The 20,807-nt window shown below is 41.7% G+C and overlaps 1 protein-coding gene across 10 annotated transcripts in view; it reads left to right on the top strand.

The window, feature by feature from the left end:
* The window catches only part of STPG2 (sperm tail PG-rich repeat containing 2), a 407,796-nt gene that overhangs the window by 90,802 nt on the left and 296,187 nt on the right, over window positions 1–20,807 (top strand). For all 10 annotated transcript variants that reach the window (XM_073340745.1, XM_073340746.1, XM_073340744.1 and 7 more), the window contains 3 exons: window positions 6,379–6,538; window positions 10,067–10,230; window positions 18,806–18,895. In XM_073340745.1, coding sequence (XP_073196846.1) covers window positions 6,379–6,538; window positions 10,067–10,230; window positions 18,806–18,895 — 414 coding nt within the window. The remainder of the gene's footprint in view (window positions 1–6,378; window positions 6,539–10,066; window positions 10,231–18,805; window positions 18,896–20,807) is intronic.

Here is a 20,807-nt window from a genome sequence, read left to right as displayed (position 1 = left end):
CCACATCCTTCTTGTAGTATGGGGCCCAAAACTGGACACAGTACTTTAGATGAGGTCTCACCAATGTCGAATAGAGGGGAATGATCACGTCCCTTGATCTGCTGGCAATGCCCCTACATATACATCCCAAAATGCCATTGGCCTTTTTGGCAACAAGGGCACACTGTTGACTCATATCCAGCTTCTTGTCCACTGTCACCCCTAGGTCCTTCTCTGCAGAACTGCTGCCTAGCCATTCGGTCCCTAGTCTGTAGCGATGCATTGGATACTTCCGTCCTAAGTGCAGGACTCTGCACTTGTCCTTGTTGAACCTCATCAGATTTCTTTTGGCCCAATCCTCCAATTTGTCTAGGTCCCTCTGTATCCTATCCCTGCCCTCCAGCGTATCTACCACTCCTCCCAGTTTAGTGTCATCTGCAAACTTGCTGAGGGTGCAATCCACACCATCCTCCAGATCATTAATAAAGATATTGAACAAAACCGGCCCCAGGACCGACCCTTGGGGCACTCCGCTAGATACCGGCTACCAACTAGACATGGAGCCGTTGATCACAACCCATTGAGCCTGACAATCTAGCCAACTTTCTACCCACCTTGTAGTGCATCCATCCAGCCCATACTTCTTTATGAGCACCACCTGCAATCACTGCTCCCTCTAAGCTGTGCTCGTGTGCGCATACACACAGATCCGAAACACCGCGCACACAAAAATTTGCACAGAAGCACAACAATTTGCACAGAAGAAATTTTTTGCACACATGGCATGTCAAAAATTAGAGGGAACATTGCCTGCAATACAAAATAACAAACAATTTATGAAACAAGGGTCTGATGAAACAAGGGTCCATCTCAGCATTCTAACAATTACAAAGACTTTGTGATATTTGTTTCCATACTTTATGATATCACCAGAATCCCTTGATGGAGTATAATAGTCCTTCTATTCACAGCTGCCTCTTAGATCTATGTATAAAGACTATATGTAGAATAATTGAATATAACCACACTCCCACTGCTAATTAAGATTTCACAGCTACTAGCACATCAGGGGCTATATTTCATGACTATGTGGTCGTCTACTACATTTCAGTTCTTTGGAATATGACTCTTAAAATTGTAAGGAAAAACTCAGAGCTAATACAAAATATACAGTATGCAAAAGACCTCTGCTGAATAACTGACTGAGTTAGCTCTTAAATCACAATTTACCACCCACCCCAAAACCCCGCAACTGTCAATTGATGAGGAAAAGAAAGATTATTACACCGTATTGAGAAGAAATGAGGTAGCTATGAGTTATGACACTCTATTTTCATTGAGAGGTTCTGGTGACACCATAAATTGTAAGCGTGAAACTTTGATATGGAGTGTTAGTTTGCAAATTCAAAGTATATCATTTGATGATCTTTTTTATCATATATAATGTATGGTCATGGTTTTTTTTGTTTTTTTTTGTAATTTCCTTTCCTTTTTTCTTTTCCTGTCGTTCAGAACCTTCTCCTTCCATTCATATTTACTTCCTCAAAGAACATCTTATGCAAGCCACAGTTGGTCTGTTCCATGCGTGTCATACATCTAATTTTTATTTTTACTCACCAGAAATGTTGTCGGATGTCCTAGAAGACAGAGGAATCTAAATAAACTCTCCATCCATTTAGTTTAAACAACTTCATGGAAGTTCTTTTAAGAAGGCTGCTACAATGACTTTAATTCAGCAGGCTATCAGAGTGGCTTTTCCTTTTCTGAAAATTTATATATATTAAGGATTTTTCTGCATGAGGTTTTCTATATTTATTGTAATCTGTAAAATATAAAGTTATGCAAATGCATCAAGAACTTATGTAAAAATCAAGGCTAAATGAGAGCAAAGTTTCAAGGGGTGTATGTCTTCAGAACCTTTATAAGTAGATATGACTTTAGTCAGTTTTCCTGTGTTTCCTTTTTTGTGTTCCATCAGATATATGAACTAGAAAGTACATTTATTAAAATCATACAGAAAATAACCTTGTATAGTTCTGCAAGTTTATTTTTTTGAAGATTGTTAAACATTTGTTATTACAAGAGGAACATTTCTAATGTTTTGCATATTTTAGGGATAATTTTTCAGTGGTATGCTTTTACCAAAATTTGCCATCTTGGATGCCTAAATTTAGGTGCCAAACCATATTTAGGCACCTAAAGAAACTGCCTGATTTACAGAGGTGTTGAGCATAATTAGCTCCTGAATAAGTCAGTGGTTTGCAATGGTGAAAAGTGCTCTGAAAATTAGGTCATTTTTTAATTTAGATGACAAAATATGGATGTGGTTGTCTAACTTTAGGAACCCATGGTTGAACATTTGTTATTCTTCGCGTAGTGTCCCTGTGGGTGCTCCACTGTCAGTCTGGTAGTGCCTCCTGTACCTGGGAGATCTTCAACAGAAGTGCTTGTTGGGCTGCACGTGCGCTTCTCCCTGTCTTGTGCCATCAGTGGCATCTATATAGTGCTGTGTGGTCCAAATGTCTTCACTTCCTTCTCAACTGCCTTTGGTCTGGGATGGAATCCTGAGCAGAGCCCTTCAACCATCCCGAGTCTTTAGTAATAGTGTTTCCATTATAGTTAATTGTAGATACCAGCTGTTTCCTTTAATTTTTCTTCCCCCTAAAAAAACCCAAAACCCGTTGCCCTTTCCTCCCTATTACTCTTTAGCTTACCGTAAAAATTTCCTTTTTTCTATGCTCTTCCTAATTGGGAAACTCTCCCTGCTCGGGTTATGCCTGGATTCCCTGGATTTAAGAGATGCCTCTTTTGCCGTGAGGCCACCCCCATGACCGATGGTGACTCACGGTGCATACACTGCCTCAGTGAGGGTCATGTCTCTCAGAAGTATACCCAATTCCTCAACTTGAAAGCCTGGTACAGAAAGAACTGTGAACTGAGGCTAATGGAGAGCTCTGTGCAACCAGCCTCCGACCTTGTCCCCGATATCTCTCCTATGTGGCACTCACCATTGGCACAGTCATCAGCCGACCCTCACTTGCCATGCACTACCAAGAGAAAATCCACACTTTTACACCGAGATGAAAAGAAAAGGTCCACTAGCTCACTCTCTAAGGAGCGACCTCAGAAAAAAGCATCCCTGGCAAGGTCTGTAGCCCCAGCGTCCTCAGGGGTGAGACTTGGCTCCCGCGACTGTCCAGACATCTCTGGTACTGGCGCAAAAGACAGGTCCAAGGACCCTAAAAGAGAGGGACTACAGGTGGAAATACTGTCTCATGGCACTGCAAAAGACAGTGTAAAACTTTCAAAATTGGCACCAACCTCCTCAACAAAAATAATCCTGAGTGTTTTGGCACCGACTAAACATCCAGCACTGCGCAAGCTCTCAGCACCACGTAAGCCCTTGGCACCAGCTATTGGCCACTCAAAGGAATGCATTCCGCCATCGGCACTGGCTATGCCCTCAACAACTATACCACCGCTGGTGCTGATGATGCTCCTGTTGGTACCACAGGCATTCAGATACCCCAGAGAATCATAGTCTCTGATATGCCAGTGTCGTCACGTCTTCACAGTGAGTTCCCTGCACCTCATGCCTACTCTCTGGAGACACATCAGCACTCTATTTCCAAACTGAGGACCAGACCACTATTCTTGAGTGAGGAAGAAGAGGAGGAAGGAGAGGAGTACTCCACTGCACACAGTTCTCCATCATATCAAGAGCAGACACACACAGAGAACCATCCTGTCATCTCCGATACCCAATGACCAGAACTGAACCAGGTCCCTGGTATGGACCCCCATGGATACAACCCCATATGCCAGTTCCTCCACATTGGCCCCTATTGGGACCCAAGGGCTGCATATAGGGCGAACTTTCCCAAATCGCTCACGTAGTAGAAACAGACACAAAGATGAACTCTGTCGTCTTCAATCTCTAGATCACCTGACATTGAACAAGAAATCCACCCCAAGATAGAAGGTCATTCCATATTTATCCACCCATCACAAAAAGATTCTTTAAGGGCCATCAAAACCTTTACCTTCAAATATGTGACCCCCACCTTGGGATACCAACTTAGTTCTGCACTATCTCAAAGGCCCTCCAGTTGAGCCCATGGCAATGTGCTCCTACACCCACGTAACCATGAAGACAGCATTTCTTGTCACCATCATGTCCGCCTGAGAGGTAGGGGAGATAGGTGCTCTCATGGCATACCCTCCGTACACAGTCTTTCACAAAGACAAGGTCATGTTATGACCACACCCAAAATTCTTACCCAAGATGCCATCCTCTTTTCACGTAAACCAACCTATTCACCTTCCTTCTTTCTTCCCAAAGCCACTTGGCAACCAGCATGAAGCCATGCTGCACACATTGGATGTCAGATGAGCATTAGCCTTTCACAGTGACAGAACCAAATCTTTCAGACAATCACCACACTTATTCCTCTCTGTTGCAGAGAGATCAAAGGTCATATCCAAATAATGTTTCTCTGAATGGATCTTGGAGTTCCTCTGCCTTTGCTACCAGTGACGCAAACTGTGACCTCCCCCACCTGGAACTTGAACACATTCCACTTGCTCGCTGTCCACCTCAATTGCTTTTCTGAGCAACGTGCCAATTACTGACATTTGCCAAGCAGCCACCTGGGCATTTACAGACTTTTTTTAGCCAACACTATGCAATTACCCATGATGCCCTACAAGGATGCACTGTCTTATCAGCCTTAGTAGATGTCACTCTGAACCCTGGCCTTCCATCTATGGGCACTCTTCTACAGTCATCTATAGTGGAGCACCCATAGGGACGCTGCTTGAAGAAAAAAAAGATTACTCACCCTGTGCACTAACTGCGGTTCTTTAAGATGTGTGCTCCTATGGGTGCTCCACTACCCACCCGCCTCCTCTTTGCTTTGGAGTTTAAAGATAGACTCTGTGGTAGAGAAGGAACTGAGGGCAGTTGGACTGCACAGTGCTATATAGACACTGCTCATGGTGTGAGATGGGGAGGAGCACATGTGCAGCCCAACGGGCACAGCTACCGAAGATCTCTGATCCCAGGTGCAGGAGGTGCTACCGCATAGGGGGGACACATCTCGAAGAACCTCCGTTACTGCACGGTAAGTAACCTTCTCTTCTGTATGATTTTAATTACAGTAGTTAGAATTGTGGTTAGGATTTTCAAAAACACATAGGTGACTTAGGAGCACATTGACTTTCAGTGGGACTTGTGCATCTAAGGGCACTTCATGCTTTTCACTGAACTGAAGCAGTGTCCACCTGGATCATTGCTTCAGGGCAAGTTGGTGTGCTGTAGATGCACATCCTGACTTGCAGCGTAGTAACTTGTCATGTGGACAAGTCCTAAGTCACTTAGGCCCTTTTGAAAATTCCTCCCTGCACGTTTAAATTCCTGCACATTGAGGTTTACTTCACACTTTCATTTCAAGTTAGTTGTGAACTAGCTGATTGGGTTTTTTTCGGTGTGAGTGTAGAGAAAAATGGAGTAATCCCTTGGCTCAGTCATCAAATTTGATTTAATCTCTCCAAGATAAATCAATTGACCACCACATGGTCTGCTATTTGTAGATATTTTGGATGAGAACTTAAAAGCAATCCCCTATGTGTTCTTTGTGGACAGTAAGTATCTCCTCATATAGGATTATGAAACTATTATGGTGTACTTGCCCAGATATTTGGCCTCTTCTTCCCCATTCTGTTTGTGTTGTGTATTTACTAACTACTAATATGGCTGTACTTATGTGTGTGCGTGTGTATGAAGTAATTCAAATTAGTTTTATCTATCTATCCTTGTGTGCGTGTATGAAGTAATTCAAATTATATATACTATATATATAAATTATATATATAACAAATTATATGTATTATATATATAACTAATTTGAATTACTTCATACACACGCACACAAGTACAGCCATATTAGAGAGAGAGAGTGTGTGTGTATATGTATATATGTGTATATATATATATAAAAAGTATGTATTGTACAGACAATGATAATAAAAGTTGTATGTGAGGAGTCTGATTTTCGAAGCTGGGCATGTGTTATTACCTGGACCTATACCACTTGTGCATGTGCAGACTGAGTACATATCTGTGCAAACTGTCAGATATATAAGTGGCTGTGGGTACACAGAAGCTGAATACTGGTAAACATACAAATGACATTTACACTTGTTCCCTTCTTTGAAAATCAGGTCCTATATATTCAGATAGATTCAAGATATTAGTTACTATATATAAATTATCTTCACTTCATTAAGAAAGAAATGAGACCTTATATGTTGCTATACTCATGTGAGCACTTTCTGCCCATATAGTTTCTAAATGTGCTGCAGGTTGTCATTGGCATATTTTTTCCTATGCCTCTCTAGAGATTTGTACATGTGAAATCAATCACCCCAGCTCCGGGTACATATAATGAACCACGCTCAGCTCTTGAATCCTTGAAGAAACCATCAGGAATGAAAAAGATCCCATTTGGTCAAACTACAGTTCGGTTCACTCAGGACTCCAGGCTCGAAAAAACACCAGGTTTGCAACTAATCCAAGTACTGTTGGCATTTAGTTTACATGACCCAATATTAGGCAGATTGATATTCTAGGAAGTTAGCAATTAATCTTAAAAAGTATTATTAAAATATAGTAGGCATTAGGGCAAAATACACATATCAAACAGCACTCTCATTTATACTGAAATCTGGAAGGAGCCCAAAGGGAAACAAATGTAGTCTTCCATTCAAGATTTTGTTAGCTTGGTGTTTCCAGGTAATTTTATACTGTCTGTTCAAAGTGATAAATGTAGGTAATATTATTTGCACCTGTTGGGCTTACTGATCTAAAAGAAATCCTAGCTAAAATAAACGGAATTTGAATTGCATTTGTGGGGAGTGGATTTTTTTAAATTTGTGTTGTTGTTTAATAAGGATTCTCTGTGTGAAGTGTAGACTCTGTAGATTTTTCATAGCAGCAGAATACGCAACATGAACTATCTTAACATGGAGAGTGTTGTTCTGCCTGATGTTATATAGTAATTTAACAACTGCCAATGAGGTTTATGTTCTTTACTTCCTGCCTGGTAAGGACATAGCCAGGTAAAACTATTTATCCCAGTGATGCACTCCCCACTTACTACAGGGCCCTAGAAGAAAAAATGCTTGAATTAGAGCAGGGGTTGGCAACCTTTCAGAAGTGGTGTGCCGAGTCTTCATTTATTCACTTTAATTTAAGGTTTTGTGTGCCAGTAATACATTTTAACATTTTTTAGAAGGTCTCTCGCTATAAGTCTATATATTATATAACTAAACTATTGTCGTACGTAAAGTAAAAAAGGTTTTCAAAATGTTTAAGAAGCTTCATTTAAAATTAAATTAAAATGCTGATCTTACGCCGCCGGCCCACTCAGCCCGCTGCCAGCCTGGGGTTCCGTTCACCTAGGCCGGCAGCAGGCTGAGTGGGGCCTGCGGCCGGGACCCCAGCTGGCAAGGGGCCGGCAGCCAGAACCCCAGACTGGCAGCGGGCTGAGCAGGGCCAGGGGCCGGGACCCCAGACGGGCAGTGGACTGAGTGGCTCAGCCCATTGCCAGTCAGCCCGCTGCCGGTCTGGGATCCCGGCCCTGCCCACATAGAGTGGGTACCTACCGTCTCCCTGCCCATTCTCTTCCTCTCTCTCTGCACTGAGCTGAGGGTGGGAGTGCACTGAGCACAGGGCTGGGGGTGAAAAAGCAGGCTGGGGGTTGGGATGTAGGGCCTGGCCAAGAGCTAGAATGAGGGAGGGGGGCTCAGGGTTGGGGCAGGAGGTTTGGGTGTGGAGTGCTTACCTGGGCAGCTCCCATTTGGTGCAAGGGGTGCAGGTGGGAATGTGGGTGTGTGTGCAGCAGCTCCCTTTTGGTGCTCAGGGTTGGGGTGGGAATGTGGGGGGTACAAGAGTTAGGGCATGGGGTGTGGGGAGGCTGGGTATGTGCGTGGGGTGCAGGAGTCAGGGCAGAGGGCTGGCGGCATGTGAGGCAGAGTGCAGGAGTCAGGGCATGGGGTGTGGGGAGGTGCAGGGGTCAGGGCAGAGGGCTGGGAGTGTGTGGGGGGGGGTGCAGGGGTCAGGGCAGGGGGCTCGGAGTGTGTGTGGGGGTGTAGGGGTCAGGGAAGAGGGCTGGGGGTGTGGGCTAGGGTCGTGGGGGTGTTCCCAGCGCCTTGCCCAGAGCGGCTCACGACAGGGGGCTGGAGGCGATATGCCCTGATACCACCCCCCTTCCCCGAGGTCCTGTCCCCACCTCTTCTCTGCCTCCTCCCTGGAGCAGCAAGCGTGCTGCAGCTCCACTGCTCCCCCTCCCTCACAAGGGCCATGAGCTGATGGGCGGCAGGGAGGGAGAGGAGGAGCGGCAGGAACCCAGCACTCTGCGGGAAGAGGCAGGGGATGGGGGAGCTTGCCTGCCCTGCAGCAGCAGCTGCGGACCAAGCTTCTTCACCCTGCCCCCGCGGGAGGCAGAAAAGAGTGAGCCGGGGCAGGCAGGATTTTTAATGGCACTCTGTTGCCTGCCGGCGTGCCGGCCACCAGCCCTGCTCAGCCCACTGCTGGCCTGGGTTCGGCAGCGGGCTGAGTGAGGCTGGTGGCTGGGAGCCAGCAGGCAGCAGTGTGCCATTAAAAATCGGCACGCGTGACATTGGTTGCCGACCCCTGAATTAGAGTATCACAAAGTCCATATTCAGGGCAAATGCTATCTACCGATGACGGATGCTTTAGGGGTCTGTCTTTTGTTTACAGCCCTCTTCCCCAACACTTTGGTGAATCCTTCTGTGTGCATCCAGATGGGTTTTAGATTATTTTCTTTTTAGAAGGGTGAGAGAGAGAGAGAAAAAAAAAGGGAAAATAACTTTAAATTGACCATTATGGACATAACACACTTCATTGTCTCTTAAACCCCTTACTGTGTTGAAAAAGCATCCCCTGAAAATATTACTTTCCCAATATATGGTTCCCCTCCCCATTCTCTCCCTCTTCTATCCCCCTCACTGTAGAGTATTTTGGGAGGTGATTGATTACTACATTGAAGGTGTGACAGTCAGATGTGCTGTCTGTTGATATAATTGTATAAGTGTATGAGGTCACTGTAAATGTTTTTTTTGCAAAACTGAGTGTAAATTTGATGAAGTTGTGATATATATTAATTTTGGTCTCTGTTGGAGATGGAAGTGAAAGCCTTATGGAGCATTAGAGTGCATTATCAATAGCATTGTAGGCAGTATGAAGATGGAAAAGAATGCACATGTAATTCCCCTTAACTTCTTATTTCCAAGTTTTTAAGGTTTTGGGTTGATGGGGTGCATTCTGCTGCAATTTTAACTGTCACTAAACATATTTTTTGTTTTCTAATATCTAATGACATTCCAGAATGTGTCACATTCCCTAGGTGTTTACTGAGGGTACAGCTCACCCTTTTGCAATGTTCTATTTTGAGGACTTAAGTGGTGTATAGGCCTTCTCCAGGCCCTTTCCCCAGGGATGAGTTTCACCCCATGTTCTGTTCTGCCACCGTTACTCATGTTGAGTAGTCCCTTTTTCTTTGAGTAGTCCCACTTATTAAACTGCTGTCCCATTCTTCACCAAATCAACAATACTGCAGTACCAGTGCTGTCTGTCCTGGGTAACTGCTGTCATGGCCAGTGGGCTACTTGCAGAGTAAGATGCTACTCAGTCTGTGTAAGGATGGCTGAACAGGACTTTAAACTTAAATAATTGAGGTAGTTATTTAGTTATCCAAGGCAAAATGGGAAAGCTTTTAAGAGTGATTACTGTACATATTACTGAAATATAACTCGTCATTTTGCAAATCAAAATCTCTCAGACCACAGGGTCCATACATTTGTATAACTGGCAGATAATTTCACAGATATGGGTCAGTAAATGTATGGCATCCCTGTGCTTTCATTGGTTGAGACAATTCACTACAGTATGAAAACATAACATTTTAAAAATGAATATTAAAAGATAATGTATTTCTAAATTACTATTTATGATAAAAAATCAGAACTATGATGGTGGCTCATTACTCTACTGTGACTTTTTCAGGTCCAGCTTTCTATAATATTCTCAAGTGTAGTATTGAAAAAGAGAATTTTAAAAAAGCTTACTTGGAGAGTACAAAGAAAGGAGCATTTGGATCTTCAGCTCCTCGACCTCTATATGTTTTTAAGAGGGGAGCTTTCTGTACTCCTGGACCAGCTGATTATCAGGTAACTTGAAGCTATTAACTTTTTAAAAAACGGTAAAGAGAGGTTCTTGGGGACTTGGTATGTCAGAATAAAAAGCCTCAGGGTTTTGGAAATGTTTCATGAATATTGTTTAGAAATACAATGTACGTTCTTAAAAATGTTATCCCTTCTGGTCTTCAAAAAGAAAAGGAGTACTTGTGGCATCTTAGAGACGAACAAATTTATTTGAGCATAAGCTTTCGTGAGCTACAGCTCACTTCATCGGATGCAATCAGTGGAAAACACAGTGGGGAGATTTATATACACAGAGAACATGAAACAATGGGTGTTACCATACACACTGTAATGAGAGTGATCGGGTAAGGTGAGCTATTACCAGCAGGAGAGTGGGGGGGAAAAAAACCTTTTGTAGTGATAATCAAGGTGGGCCATTTCCAGCAGTTGACAAGAACGTCTGAGGAACAGTGGGGGGGGGGGAAGAATAAACATGGGGAAATAGTTTTACTTTGTATAATGACCCATCCACTCCCAGTCTTTATTCAAGCCTAAGTTAATTGTATCCAGTTTGCAAATTAATTCCAATTCAGCAGTCTCTCGTTGGAGTCTGTTTCTGAATTTTTTTTGTTGAAGAATTGCCACTTTTAGGTCTGTAATCGAGTGACCAAAGAGATTGAAGTGTTCTCTGACTGGTTTTTGAATGTTATAATTCTTGACGTCTGATTTGTGTCAGTTTATTCTTTTATGTAGAGACTGTCCAGTTTGGCCAATGTACATGGCAGAGGGGCATTGCTGGCACATGATGGCATCTATCACATTGGTAGATGTGCAGGTGAATGAGCCTCTGATAGTGTAGCTGATGTGATTAGGCCCTATGATGGTGTCCCCTGAATAGATATGTGGACACAGTTGGCAACAGGCTTTGTTTCAAGGATAGGTTTCTGGGTTAGTGGTTCTGTTGTGTCATGTGTGGTTGCTGGTGAGTATTAGCTTCAGGTTGGGGGGCTATCTGTAAGCAAGGACTGGCCTGTCTCCCAAGATCTGTGAGAGTGATGGGTCGTCCTTCAGGATAGGATGTAGATCCTTGATGATGCGTTGGAGAGGTTTTAGTTGGGGGCTGAAGGAGATGGCTAGTGGCGTTCTCTTATTTTCTTTGTTGGGCCTGTTCTGTAGTAAGTAACTTCTGGGTACTCTTCCGGCTCTGTGAATCTGTTTCTTCACTTCAGCAGGTGTATTGTAGTTGTAAGAATGCTTGATAGAGATCTTGTAGGTGTTTGTCTCTGTCTGAGGGGTTGGAGCAAATGCGGTTGTATCGTAGAGCTTGGCTGTAGACAATGGATCGTGTGGTGTGGTCTGGATGAAAGCTGGAGGCATGTAGGTAGGCATAGCGGTCAGTAGGTTTCTGGTATAGGATGATGTTTATGTGACCATTGCTTATTAGCACCGTAGTGTCCAGGAAGTGGATCTCTTGTGTGGACTGGTCCAGGCTGAGGTTGATGGTGGGATGGAAATTGTTGAAATCATGGTGGAATTCCTCAAGGGCTTCTTTTCCATGGGTCCAGATGATGAAGATGTCATCAATGTTGTGCAAGTAGAGTAGGGGCATTAGGGGACGAGAGCTGAGGAAACGTTGTTCTAAGTCAGTCATAAAAATGTTGGCATACTGTGGGGCCATGCGGGTACCCATAGCAGTGCCGCTGATTTGAAGGTATACATTGTCCCCAAATGTGAAATAGTTATGGGTGAGGACAAAGTCAGAAAGTTCAGCCACCAGGTTTGCCATGACATTATCAGGGATACTGTTCCCTAAGGCTTGTACCACAAGGGGCCACAACAGTAGTTCCTTTAAGCCACCCAGCAATATTGTTAATCTATCCAACTATACTCTTAGCCCAGCAGAAGAATCTGTCCTGTCTCGGGGTCTCTCCTGCTGCTGCTGCGCCCCCAAGAACATGATACAGTTCTGTGGTGACCTAGAATCCTATTTTCAACGTATCTGACTCAAGGAATATTTCCAACACACCTCTGAACAACATACTAACCCACAGAGACCTTCCTACCAAGACTACAAAGAGAAGCATTCTGGGTGGACTCCTCCTGAAGGTCGAAACAACAGACTGGACTTCTACATAGAGTGCTTCCACTGATGTGCACAGGCTGAAATTGTGGAAAAGCAGCATCACTTGCCCCATAACCTCAGCCGTACAGAACACAATGCCATCCACAGCCTCAGAAACAATTCTGACATCATAATCAAAAAGGCTGACAAAGGAGGTGCTGTCGTCATCATGAATAGGTCGGAATATGAACAAGAGGCTGTTCGGCAGCTCTCCAACACCACTTTCACTTACCCTCTGATCCCACTGAGGGTTACCAAAAGAAACTACACCATTTGCTCAAGAAACTCCCTGAAAAAGCACAAGAAGAAATCAGCACAGACGCACCCCTGGAACCCTGACCAGGGGTATTCTATCTGCTACCCAAGATCCATAAACCTGGAAATCCTGGACGCCCCATCATCTCAGGCATTGGCATCCTGACAGAAGGATTGTCTGGCTATGTAGACTACCTCCTCAGGCCATATGCTACCAGCACTCCCAGCTATCTTTGAGACACCACTGACTTCCTGAGGAAACTACAATCCATTGGTGATCTTCCTGAAAACACCATCCTGGCCACTATGGATGTAGAAGCCGTCTACACCAACATTCCACACAAAGATGGACTACAAGCTGTCACGAACAGGTCATCTAGTCTGATCTCTTGTATGTTGCAGGCCATTGACACCACCAAGCACCTGCACGCAAACCCAATGGAACGGAGGCCAAAGTAAATGAGGGACACTGGAGATTAGATTATTATGTACCACGGATAGTGAATAGGAGGGACCAAGGTGCACCAGTGCTTGAGGTCCCTGCAATCAGGGAAATGATTAAATGAGATATACCCAGATAATCCTGGCAAGTGACCTGCACCCACACATTGTAGAGGAAGTCAATCCATCCTGCACTCCAAGGTCACTGCCAATTTGACCTAGGGGAAAATTTCTTCCCCTCATAACCCTGACCCACCCTGACCAGTGTCCCAGTTTGCAATGCAATACATATTGTGAAGAAGAGAACTAAATAATAAACACAGATACATGTAAAGTATAGATCCATATATGCATGTTTCAACTTTTCAGTATTTGCCCAGACCTTGGACTCCAACTCTACTGAAATAACTGTGAGCTGGGGGGAAAAACAAACAAAAAAAACCACTTCAGACATTTTGACATGCATATCGGAACACAAAGATCCCACTTTGTTTCTAAAAATGCTGTGTAGCTATGTTACTGAAATGCTTAGCTTTATCATCTTAGTCAGAATTTTCTCAGTCCAGGTTAAGTAGCATGGGCACGTTTTTTGTATTCTGCCATATATTCACCGTGGTATGGCAGTTTGGCCTGATGCTGATTAATCTGGGTATATAGTCTAACTAATGCACTCAGGATAAAATTCTGCCCTCACATATATGCACACAATTGTTAAAATGGACAAGGTCTACTATCAAATTCCCAATTAGAACCAAGCTGGGTACCAGTTAATTAACAAAGCTAAAATAATAAATATTCATCAAGTAGAACGGGCAAGTTTGGTGATATTTTTAAAGGGTGGAGGTGGCATTAAGGATATCATCCTTTCATATCACACAGATTTGCCTAGATAATTTCCATTTGGCCATGCAATAACACAAACACTCAGATATTGAAATAATTGAACAATTCTGTTTCTTTCTCACTAGGATTTATGATTTGGAAATATAGCACATATGTAATAATTGTTAACAATATTCCTACTCAGCATTGGGACAATAGATGTACATTTTTGTTCTTTCAAAGATGACTCAAATAGTAATAAGACTTGAACAGATAGTACTGCAAAATAAGATTTCTGCAAGCAATTGTTTTCCCCAGAGTCATATGCTGTTTAGGAATATATACTTGCATGCTGTTTTGTGTAAGAGACTTTTGAATCATTGATTACAAACAAGCAATGCACATAGATTAACTGTTAACTTTTTCACAGGTGCTCTAGTCACACAACCTTTGTGCAAAGAGTTTAGACAGATATACCATTTTTTACCTTAGGATTTATGTACAGGTAAAACTTGTTTTTATAAATTATCACGGTTATTGTATTACCCTTAATTACTGCAATGATGATCACGTGGGGCATCACTGTCATTTACACTAAAATCCCTTTACCTCACTCTGGCAAGAAAAGAAGCCTTAAATAAAATAAATTTACACTTTGCATGGTAGAGTAAAGGGGCCTTATCTTAGATGGGGATCAGTTTCCAGGGTCTTCCAATTTCTGACACATGTTATTTGAACAGTAAAAGTTATAAAAATAAATATTTCATGCAAACACAAAATTTCAGTAGAACAATAAATAGATAACTTTTCTCTCTTCTTCCCCTGGTCACTGTTAATCACAAGATGCCCTGGAGGGGTGGCTTAGTTCATCCAGTCAAGAACACTTCTTATTTAGGCAAACTTTACTTTTCACCTGCTAGCTGATGAGTGAGTTGCTCCCAGTCATTATCTGTCCACTCTAATTTTTTTTTCGATTTTGGAGATGTTCTTTGACATCCCTACATGGGGCATTGACAGAGGGATCGAAACCTGGACCTATAGATCTAAAACTGGAGCCTTTGCTGCCTCAACTGAAAAACCCTCACTTGTTAGCTCAAAGGCTGAGAAGATACATTAAATTTTGTTTGGTCTAGACGCTAGAGAAGGACAGAGAGCTAAGCTGAGTAAGCATGGCTCACAAATAGTTCTGTGCGCAGGCTCACTTGTGAATAAAACTGCATTTGAGAGGTCTGCGTGCTCCTTACGCTCATGTTGCAATCCATCCTCGTACCTTTCTTTGATCTGTTCTTGTTTTATCTTGTTCCCACAAAGATTTTTCACTAGTGTCCGGTTCTGTGCTCCACAGCAGGGTCTCTTCCCAGTCCTTTCCCCTGCTTCCACACTTACTTCTCAATTCTTATTTATATAAAGTGCACCAGCACTGGCTAGGTTTCTGTAAAATAAAATTAAACTTTTGTGAAGGCTAAAGAATGTTCTGCCTTCTTCACAGGTTCCTGTAATAATTCATAGTTTTTTGATTAACTTACAGTAACGCTTTCTGCAAATTTCAAATATGGTTTTCTCAGGTGGCACAACCAGAGGGCAAGAGGGGCTAGTGCCCTCACAGTGGAAATATTGTGGGGGGCTCCATGCCTGCATAAATTAATGAAAGCCCCGGAGTGGGGGGGAACAGGATCCAGAGGGGCTGGAGCAGCTGTGGTGGTGCCTGACGTCAGGCTGGAGAACAGGGAGTGGAGCCAGGAAGGGCTGTAATGATTCCAGGAGCAGATAGGAACCCTCAGGATCCTCTTTTCTAGCCTGGAGCCGGCTGCCTCTGAGTCTCAGTATCCCCCTTCAATCTCCTTGCCCAACCATTCACAGGGGCCCCTTCTGCACCTCTATTGGGGTTGTATTATTGGTTAGGCTGCTGCCAGGCCTCTTCTATATACAGAGTAATTTTTAGGCTCAGTATTCTAACAGTGTTTGAGAGTTGGTTAACATTAACCACTATTTCACAGACCTGAGTTCGTAACATTTTCATTATTTCTGCTCTTCTTCTTTGCAAAATTCATGGTCAGGATCAAAATAATTTAGATCTAAAACATGGTTTTTCTCCATGAGAGCTGGGAGCTCTATTCAGTTCTCCATGGTTTGGTTCTCTGTGATCTTTCACAGACATATACTGTATGCCCAATTAAAGTAATGAGGTCTCTAGTCTCCTTAGAAAACATCCAGTAGGATTACAGTGCTTTCAGCTAGATTAACCAATCATGAAACAGTGTAGCAATTCATATGGTTTAGTTGTTGGTAAATTAATGTTAGGTTTTTGGAATTACAAGGTACTCAGCGTTGCTTTCTGACAATAAATAATACTACATTCAAGGCTGCATCTCACACAGTAAAGTTAGGCTGAGGCAAGTAAACAAAAGATGAACTACAGTAATTTTCTAATATTCTTATTTTACAATAAACAGCACAATAAGTGTTTTTTCTTAATTTTTGTTTTAAATTTTTTTTTATAAATGGAAAAGTACAGCATTCCTAGGTTTCAGCATTCAAGTAAAGATATAAAAATCTCAAAAGTCAAACTAAACATAAACAACAAAATAAGTGCTTCTCATGCAGGATCAAGTAATTAACATACTTCACTCATGGAGTGACTCTGTCTCTTAAGTTCTGTATTATCAAATATATCAAGTACAACTACCTAAGGACCCCATTATTGGTCCCTGACATCTTACTTTAACAGAATTATCATCATATGGGAAGGAAGAGAATATATATTACTAAATATGTTAGATGTAGGAAAGTTTTTTCCAGTATTTGTCAAATGCAAATAACTTAGTTCCCCTAGGTCTTAATCAAGCAAGCTGAATAGTTCACATACATTATCATTAGAACTCATTATAGAAAAATGTAGATCTAACAGTCTCTTCTCAGAGGTGGGGGTGGCAAACTAAGGTTTCTTGGGGATATAGCCAGGCCTGTGCACCAAAATCAGTGGTTAGCAGTGTTTCATGGCACCTCTATTCAGTTTTAAAAGCGGCTACTAAAACCTAATGGAACACAAAACTTAACCCTCCTCCTCCCCCCCCCCCGGCAATTACTACACCTTTAACAAAAGACATTCTCAAAAATAGCTAGTATTTTCCACATTCGTGTACTGATTAAGAGAGATTAATAACAAAATATTGATACCTTTATCTATGTAAACCCCTATATAAAAATATACTTAAACTCACTGCATTAAATAATAAATGAAATACAGTGATTGAAAAAGAAAAAAAATTGCAGTTAACATTTCAAAATGCTACATTGGTTCTCAAGGCCATAGCTTTCAGTGTTGGTCACAAAAGTGTTACAGTAGTCAAAAAATTATTATTCTACATGGAGTAATGTAGCTCATGATTATGTTTTCCACTGTTCCTGTTCTTCCATTTCCTGCATTTAATTTTTTGTGCATAAAGCTTTTAAATACACCAAGTTGGCAGCACATAAAGGTTTCCATTGGATAGGAAGAATATAGGCAGAATAGGCAATAGGTATCAATAGGCAGAACTTATATGGTATCACAAAACCAGTGGGGAGCATAATTTATATCATAGATTCCCAACCTGGGGTTAGTGGGCTTTGTGTGTGAATGGGTCATTGGAGTAGAGGAGAGAGAGTGGATATAGGGTAGTGAGTAGAAGAGTGCAGGTGAGGAAACTGCATGGTCCTGAACCTGTTCCCCCTTTCCCCACAACAAATGTAAGCCTGCAGCTGTGAGTAAAGATGCTGTCAGTATCTTGAAAAGTACCCTTTATCCTTTTATGGTCCCACTGCGATCTCTGCTGTAGTAGCCCTGAGTACATTCTGTAAGTACAAGTTGGCAGGCTCAGGAAATGGTCTTTTTCTCAATCTTTCCTTTCCTGCTCCTGTGGTGGTGCTATTTTGTACTGTACCTCTTGTGTTGTTTATAAGCACCCATGCATGCCACAGTTGTAAGTGTTACATGTTACAAACCTTGTTCTTGTGGAAATGGACATTACAAGCTCCACAAGTGTTATCATAATGTAGGCTTTTTTAGTTCTGTAGTTAGAGCAGCTAAGGTGCATCTATTAAGGCCCTGCTTCAGGAAAGCACTGAAGCATGTGTTTAAGTCCTATTGATGTCACCATTAAGCTGCTGTACTTATGGAGCCTGACATTAGAATAATACATGCGGCGTTTGAAGTCAGTGGGACTTAAGCATGTGCCGGTGTGCTTCCCTGAATCAGGTCCTAACAGCTTAATACAAAGTAATATGAAATCAAACATATTTTTCTTAGGTTAATTTAGCTTATTATTCACGTAAATGTTTTAAAATATTTTTATTGTGAGTGCACATAAAGATTGGTGATAGATCACAACATGAATTGAAATAAATAAATAAAGGTTCTTTGAACACTTAAGGCCTCCTTTTAACTTTCTTTTTTTTCTTTTTTTTCTTTTAGGAAAACCAAATAAATTACTGTTTATATTGTTAGTATAACAATATGTTTATAAATTTAAACACTTAAAAACCAGGAACTTTAAAAGTTAAAGTGCTCATAGTAAAAACTTAGCTTTGCTGTATTGCACTGTTTTCTATTCCTGTTTCTCTTTTTGGATGGTTACTTCTGTTTGATGTTTATATTTGTGAAGTATTTGCTATAAAATATAAAGGATGAGGAATATGGCCAAGCTGTCATCATCTTAGCTTTTCGTTTGCTGAGTTTGGAGCACTGAACATCATAGGCTTAACAGTACCTTAATATCATGTATTTGTTTAGGTTTCAAGAGGTTTATACTGTAATGGGGAACTTGGAAGGAGACAATGTATAACTATTTGTATTTGTATACACTGAATGGATTGATTCTAATGCCAACAGAACTGAAGTGAATTAAAACTACAAAGGAATTTTCAGAGTCTGAAATAGAGTTTTTTAAAGACTAACACTTCTGTGTACTTTGGAATTCTCAGGGCAAAAGGAGCACTGAAGAATCACATAAACAACAAAAGCAATTATCTGTTTTCTTGTCATCAACAGAAAGAACTCCAGTAGTTACCATGGTAAGATAACTCTCCAGATTATTTAGATTGTCTTTTTATTTTACTGAATTCCCACTAATATTTTAAACTAATGAATACAAACAAGATTTGTGGGGTCAAATTCTTTGCAAGCTAAGGTCCTTTGAAATTAATAAAATTATGCTCGCAGAGAATCTGGCATGTATTTTCTGTGGGGTCTGTAAATTTACAGCAATGAGAATGACATCTTCCAGAATGGTGGTATAATATTTTCAGTATTATTTTATTTCTGATTCTGTGTGTCCTAACATGATTTTTGTTTTTCTTACCACTGCTGTACATTGAGCAGAGAGTTTTTATTGAGCTGTGATGTTCAGGTCTTCTTTCTAAGTGGTTAAAGTTAATTTCGAATGCAGCAATGTATACGAGCAGTTCTACTTAGTTCTTACAATAGTTCTACTTAGTTCTTGCATTTGTCTACAAAGAATATCATCTCCCATTATGTTACCCTTTCCCCTGGGTTTATGAGGCCCCTGCAAAGTTCATCACAGTCTTCTGAGGTCTTGCCTATCCTAAATAATTTTGGTGTCATCTGCAAATTGGCCACCTCACTAGTTACCACCTTTTCCAGATCATTAATAAGTGTATTAAAGAACACCTGTCCTTGTGTGGAACACTGGGGCACTGTGGTATTATTCTTTGTTTTCTGTCTTAGCCAGTTTCTAGCCTTTGGCAGTATTTTGACACTTACCGCCTGACTACTTTTTTCCATAAGAGCCTTTTATGAGAGCTTTTTCAAAGGCATTTTGAAAGTCCTAATATGCATTTTATCAGTGGGTTCCTCCTCATCCATTATTCTGATGGTGCTCTTGAAGAATAGATTAAAGAGGGATAATTGTCCTCAGTAGAAGTTGTGCTAGGCTGTTTCTATCATCTTATGCTCCTCTGGATTTTTCATAATTCTCTTTTTACTGATTTTTTCAACCAGTTTACCTGAGACCGAAGTAAGGTTTATTGATCTGTAATTCCTGGATTACCTCAAAAGACATTTTGTTAAAGACAGGTACCTTCCAAAGACATTTGCTACCTTCCAGTCCTCTGTTGTAGTAAGTGATTTTAGTTAGAGCTTGCATATTTTTGTTAGAAATTGAATCATTTAATAATTAATTCCTACAGAACTCCTGGATGTATATCATTAGGTGCAGGGGACTTTGTTGCTCTTTAATTTACTATTTTGTTCCAGCACTACTACCTTTGACATCTCACTCTTTGACAATACCTGTTTTTTATTTACCTAAAAAGAGTAGCTTTGGGATAGATGTCTCCTAAACATCCTCACTGTTGAAAGCTGATGCAAGTGAATCATGTAACTTTTCTGTAATATCCTATTGCTCTTGTTAATCCCTGATAGTTCAGCAAACTCACTGGTCCTCTTGCAGGCTTTCTGCTTCTGATACAATTAAATTATTTGTTTGATTATTGGCAATTTGTCCTTCAAACTCCATCTTAGCCCTGCGAATTTTCATTTTAACTTGTATCTACCATAGTTTATGCAGCTTCCTGCTGGTTGTACTTGGGCTTAATTTCCATTTGTTGAAGGATACTTTTGTCTCAAATTTTCCCCTTCAGCCTTATGATTTAATCATAAGTAAGGCTATGTTATAGTCATGGGTATTTTTAGTAAAAGACATGGACAGGTCATGGGTAGTGAACAAAAATTCATGGTCTGTGATCTGTCCATGGCTTTTACTAAAAATACTGATGACTAAAACTTGGTGGGGGGAGGGCCGCTACCCAGGGGCCCTGCGGGTGCTGGGGGAAGGCAGGCTGGGGGCACGGGTGGGGGTGGTGTGCGGCCCAAGACCCCCACTGGTGCTGGGGCGGGGGGGTGGGTGTTGGCGGAGCCAGAAGGCTTCCTACCTGTCTCCACACCTATCTCCCCGCTCCCCCGGGA

Source organism: Lepidochelys kempii, chromosome 4 (assembly GCF_965140265.1).
Source record: "Lepidochelys kempii isolate rLepKem1 chromosome 4, rLepKem1.hap2, whole genome shotgun sequence".
Taxonomy (NCBI): domain Eukaryota; kingdom Metazoa; phylum Chordata; order Testudines; family Cheloniidae; genus Lepidochelys; species Lepidochelys kempii.
This window is presented reverse-complemented; position numbering and strand designations above follow the sequence as displayed.